Source organism: Polypterus senegalus, chromosome 15, assembly GCF_016835505.1.
Source record: "Polypterus senegalus isolate Bchr_013 chromosome 15, ASM1683550v1, whole genome shotgun sequence".
Classification (NCBI taxonomy): Eukaryota; Metazoa; Chordata; class Cladistia; order Polypteriformes; family Polypteridae; genus Polypterus; species Polypterus senegalus.
This window is the reverse complement of record NC_053168.1, coordinates 10,699,001-10,705,000: the sequence shown is the minus strand read 5'-3', so window position 1 is coordinate 10,705,000 and position 6,000 is coordinate 10,699,001. Positions and strand designations below refer to the sequence as shown.

Below are 6,000 nucleotides of genomic sequence, written 5' to 3'. Positions count from 1 at the left end.
ACAACACTTTAGCTCGACGACGCGCAAGGGTAAGCATCTAAAAAAAGCACATCACTAGCCAACTTTTATCACTGTTGCAAAGCATAAAATGAACTTAACTGCCAGTGTAACATTAAAATGCTGATTCTGTATATTACAGATCTTCCACATTTTGCAAAAAAGTCGCCGCAACAGACCATCTGTTTGGACATTTAACCGTGCTTCAGAGTGGTGGGATGTGATTGTTCCCGGTTTTACAAACACTCAGTGGCTGGAGAACTTTCGAATGTCTGAAGAAACATTCATCCACTTATGCAAAAAACTGCGTCCAGCGATGGAGAGACGGGACACAAACTTCCGCGTGTATGTACCTAAAAGAAAAGAATATCCAGTGACGCAGTAATGACGATTTTCTCCGGCCAATCAGTGACCAGCAGAGTTTACACGTCACGTTTTGGTAACGGTTCGGCGCTTGGAACCTCAGCTGAGGTGGTACTAAAAAAAGGACCAGGTACCAGGTACTGTTCCCAGTGGAAAACCCCCCAAAAGTGAGCTGAACTGAACCGTGTCGTGCCGTACTATGCAGTGGAAAAGCGCCATTAGAATGCACCTTGCCTCCGCTTAGCTAGCGATACCTGTTTGTTCAACAGACATTATGATCTACAGATTAAGGAGTAACGTTTGATGTTTTTGAGAGAGAAAGATCAGAGCTCCTTGTGTTTTAGAGGGTAGCTGCTGATTTCCACAGATATCACAAACATGTGCTTTTCTCCCCACACAGGGAATGCTCTCCCACCAGAGCTGAACACGGTCAGATACAGTGTTAACGTCTATTGATTTTTAAAGTTTGTCCCGTTTCATTACTATATTGGCAAAGCCACAGGGTACAGCTAGTTAAATATGTAAGAATTTTATGAATGGTAAGAATACTAATACAGCATTCCCCTGAATTGGATATGCACACTATTTAAGGCTGATTTCCACAATGTCTCTGTGCCAACTAGATATACACTCCTTTCTCGTGACCCTGAACTGAATGCGCAGCTTTGGAAAATGGACTGAATGATCAGTAGTTATTCTGTGATACCACCCCAGACTAAAAAAAAGAAAAAAAGATCCCAGGTAACAAAACATATGAAGTACTTAATTGGAAGGTAAGAGGCACACTTTCAAACAGAAGGATTGGGTGCAGCTGAAGATTTTACAAAGAGAATTTAACTAAATCTTGATGGGAGCAAGAAAAGATTATCTGCAATAATCTGCACTACAATGCAACCTCAGGACATTATTCATGCCGTGGCAAAAAATAACAGGCCTCACCCAAATAACAAACAACTAATTTATAAAAAAAAAAAATTGGGGTTTACAAAGAAGGTCATGTAGTACCCTACAATGAAGCTGAATTTTCACAGTTACCCTGACAGAGACTGGGATGATTTTCAAACTTGTCTCACTAGTTCTAATCTCTTTGTAGTTATTTCAGGTAAAACTACACAGAAAAATTGCAAGTGCTAAATGAACACTTGTAGCTTTAGCATAACCCTAAAAAGCGTATATATGGAAAGAGTGTTTCCAATTGTGCATTTCAGGTGTTCATTTGAATTGTGTGGCTACACCCTGCTTAGAGGAGCAGGGCTGGATGATGATGATGATGATGATGCACAGTCACAGTCCCTGTCATTGTCACAGCTAAGTCCAGTCAGCTTTGTCACATGTATTGCTTGCATGTCTTCTCACATTGTCCTGTGCATTATAAGTCTGAAAAAGGTCATCAGACTAAAAATAGTCAAAGAAAGACTGAGAGGCCATAACTTTGAATGTTTTGTTTGAAGTGCTGAAGCGCGTAGGTAAACCACCTTAGTAAGCAGTATGTAATGAATGGTAAATGATTTTACTTTGATGACTAATGTTTCTATTAAACTAATTCTGCTCAGTTTGGGTATATTTTGGTGTTATTTGAGCAGAAAGGTGAGTAATTTATTGTACTAAATGACAAATTAAGTAGTAATAGTAATTATGTGTTCAAGTTACAAAAATTCTCCCAGGTATATGGAAATAAAAGTTCTCAATAAGTTATGTAAGCCCAGCAGTCCTATTTACAAAGGAGTGACCACCACTTTAAACATTTTATACTTCGAAGTTTCCTGATGATGATGATGATGCCCTTGGTCTGCTTGATTTAGATTCGGGGGACATTTAAATATAAGTATGGAGAGCAGGAGGATTATTCAGTGGCGGGAGGATCATTTCCTCATTTTCAGCATTAGGAAAATTGAGGAAATGGGTGTTTGATCGAAAGCCTGTTCATGAACACACAGCACTGCTTAGTCATGATCACAAAATAACAGTCATATAAATATTTTAAAATTTATATAGATGCTGAATCAACATGGAATCTACAAGTAGACACTGTCTGAGAAAATAACCTGCATTTCTTGAGCAGTTTGATATTGCTTGGTGATAATCAAAAATAGAGTATATCACATTTCAGTGTTTGAGCTGGTTTAGAAGTTTTTCCCACAACTTGAAGTCCCAAATAAATTGCCCTATGCTCATAGTAAAGACAATCCGGGAATAAAACAAAAGCATTCCTGCAGCCATTATATGAGCTGACTTGACTTGGACTCATTCAGATCCAAGGTTCTGCACACTTAGCCTTTTCCATCAAGCAGTGTAGGCTAACTAGTTGTAAGCATTCCTTTATGGTGGTGTTTATTAAAGTCCTTAATACCAGGAAGTCATTGGAAACTGTATTTGAATCTGTTGTTTTTATATGTTGGTATATTTTGTAATTTTGTGTGATATCCACAGTATGTCATGTTGAAGGACAGACACTGAAGTTGCACCTCAGTAATGATTGTTGTTTCACCCTGTGGAAAAGTCAATGAAGAAAAAAAAAAAACAACAATGAAGAAAAACTTTTTTTTGGGGGGCTGGGGGGTCATTAAAGATGTAGTGACATGTACAACATATGAAAATATACAGTATATGTGTACAACTGCTAGAATTTTAACCACAATTCCTGTTAACATTAAATTGCCTGATACTTCCACTTGGACTCATCTCATACGGAACCACACAGTCATGAGGTGAGATGATGTTCCCGTGTGTGATGTTTTTCCATTCACTATGAGGAGAATGTTCAGATAAAGTTCAGATAAGTGAAATACCTTTTACATATTTGATAAAGATTTAAGCGGGGTGAATGGAGTCAAAAGTTTTTCTTATTAGATTTAATAGATACATGCATTTTTACCTACAGGAATAGAATTAATTTTTTAACTCCAGCCAGCTAAGGCAAGGGATAATAAGTTGCAAAGTATTCAAAATTGAATACCATTGTTTAATATATTGCAAAATACATTAAAATATTGTACTGTGTATATAAAAACAGTACCATAATAATAAAGCTTGTTTGATATATAAAGATAAATAAAAATGTTTTGGGTAATTCCCACTCCTAGAGATTATTTGTTTTCTGTTACACCCATAGTTGATTTATGCTGCTCTATCTTTTAACAATGGCCTTCTTTAAATTTATCGTGCTGTGTATTAATCTCACTGGTCTACACTAGGATCAGTCCAATCACCTTTTCTACATAATGGGGTGATGTTTTCTTTACTTGTCTTTACTAAAATTCTTTCAAAGTGTACAGTCATTTGATAAAAATGCTACTATGCTGTTCAGTGGTTCCCAGTAACATATTTGATTTTACTGTTTTTTAACCCCAGTAATATATCTCCTGTCTATTGTATAATGCCGTTTTAAGAGAAGATCATGGGTATTTAATTACATGTTTTTGTATTTTTTAGTATTTTCTTTTTTTTTTTTATCTAATGGAAGAACAGCGACGTTTGTTTGTTTGTTTTGTTTTGTTTGCTGCTTATCAGGTTAGAGTCAGATAACATGAGCTATTCTCTTAACAGGAACTGAAACTCTGAAGCCTGTAAGAAACATTGTGGTTCAGTGAAGTTATGATTAATCTATTTGTGTTTTCTCCAACAGGTGGCAATGTTACCTCACAGTTCATGGTACAAAGGCATGCTGAGCCTAATGGACCGTTGGTAAGATACAATTAAATATCTGTGCATTTTAATGAACTGTTAATCACATAAAAGTGAGATCTGAGATATGTGATTATTTTATTATTAATATTGATTGATTGGTGATATTAAACCTCAGCTTGAGAAACAATAATACATACTGTGAGTCAAATAATATAGTTATTGTCCACATCCTAAGCCTTTGAATATGGTTATGTGGCATAAATGAACAACCGTTGTAAACAACAAATATTTTACCAACATTTTATATATTCAATAAGTTCCCCTCCAGATAATTAACATTCGCAACATTACTCATATTCTATTTAGATTTGTCTCACAAAATTATTGACAGTTTTGGTCCATTTGTTATAAAATTTCTTCTGCCATGTTTGAGATGTTTGTTAGAATATTCATATTAATAGAACATTGGAACAATTAGAACAGGACATTTAACCCAAAAACTGGCCAATACAGTTTATTTAGATTCTCCAAAGTAGCATCCAGTTGAGATATGAAGTTCCCTAAAGTCCTACTCTCTTCCAATCTACTTGGTAATGTAAACCATGTATCTGTAGTGTTCTATGAGAAGACATTTGTGATTAACAAGTCTCCAACCATGTGCCAGTGTTCTTGTTTAAGGACTATTCTAATTCCCTTCATAATTTTAAACACTTAATCATGTCTTTTTTTAATCTCGATTTGCTTACACTGAAAAGGTTCAGCTCCTTTAATCTTTACTCATAACTCATACCTGTAAGTCCTGGAATCAGCCATGTCGCTCTCCCCTGGACTCTCTCTAGTGCTGCTACTTGTTTTTGTAATATGGAGACCAAAACTGTACACAGTACTCCAGGTGAGGTCTTATTAGCTCATTATACAGCTTTAGCATCACCCCCTTGACTTATACTTCATTCATCATACTCCCCTTCTTAATTACATCTGTACACTGTCTTGATGTAGATAGTTATGAGTCTACTCTGACTCCTAGATCCTTCTTATAAGGTATACTTTCAAGTTTCAAACCACACTTTGTGTATTCAAATCTGACATTTCTACTTACTATGGTATATGTGATAACTGTTATTTATGTGCTTTAAATTTCCTTTGCCACAAATGTGCTGAAGCCTATATATTGCCCAGATTGCCATGTAACAATTTTGCTGATTCTTGATTATCTGCCTTTCCATGTGCTTAGGTATCATTGGCAAACTTAAACAGCCTGCTGTTGCCATTAACAAATTACTGAGTAGCTCCTTCCTTAGTATATACCATATATTACACATGGATGTAAGTGTATACGTTTTTCATATTTAATATATATTTATGTCTGTGTGTGTGTGTATGTATGTATGTGTGTGTATATATATATATATATATATATATATATATATATATATATATATATATATATATATATATAAATTACTTTTTTGTTCTTTATTTCGCCTTATAAAATTACTTGTACAGTATTAGGAATTTGTTAGTTTCGCATACCCCTTGGGGTGGGGTCAGGGCACAGGGTGAGCCATTGTACAGCGCCCCTGGAGCAATTGAAGGTTAAGGGCCTTGCTCAAGGGCCCAGCAGAGAAGGATCTCTTTTGGATTCGAACCAGCAACCTTCGGCATACCAGCGCAGATCCTTAGCCTTAGAGCCACCACTCTGCCCTTGTGTGTGTGTATACTGTATATATATATATATATACAGTATATATATACAGTACAGTATATATATATATATATATATATATATATATATATATACATACACACACATACTGGGGGATGAATGCGCCCCCTGGCTGCCTACAATGGCGTGTCCCCACCTTGACAGCTTGCTTCACTCTCTGTCAGTCCACAGGTATATTTCAACATGGTTAAAACTCTGGCCCTGAGATATTTTTATAGTTATATCAAATGCCAAAAGCATTTGTATATAAGGTACTTTGTATGACATATGCTCTTTAAATTGGTTGT

At 35.9% G+C, this 6,000-nt stretch overlaps 1 protein-coding gene across 2 annotated transcripts in view; it reads left to right on the top strand.

Moving 5' to 3' along the window:
• Positions 1 to 6,000, top strand: part of glb1 (galactosidase, beta 1) — a 119,618-nt gene that overhangs the window by 48,216 nt on the left and 65,402 nt on the right. For both annotated transcript variants that reach the window (XR_005630797.1, XM_039737706.1), the window contains exon 7: positions 3,986 to 4,044. Coding sequence is in view for 1 of the 2 variants with exons in the window: in XM_039737706.1 (XP_039593640.1) it covers positions 3,986 to 4,044 (59 nt within the window). In the remaining variant the exon portion in view is untranslated. The remainder of the gene's footprint in view (positions 1 to 3,985; positions 4,045 to 6,000) is intronic.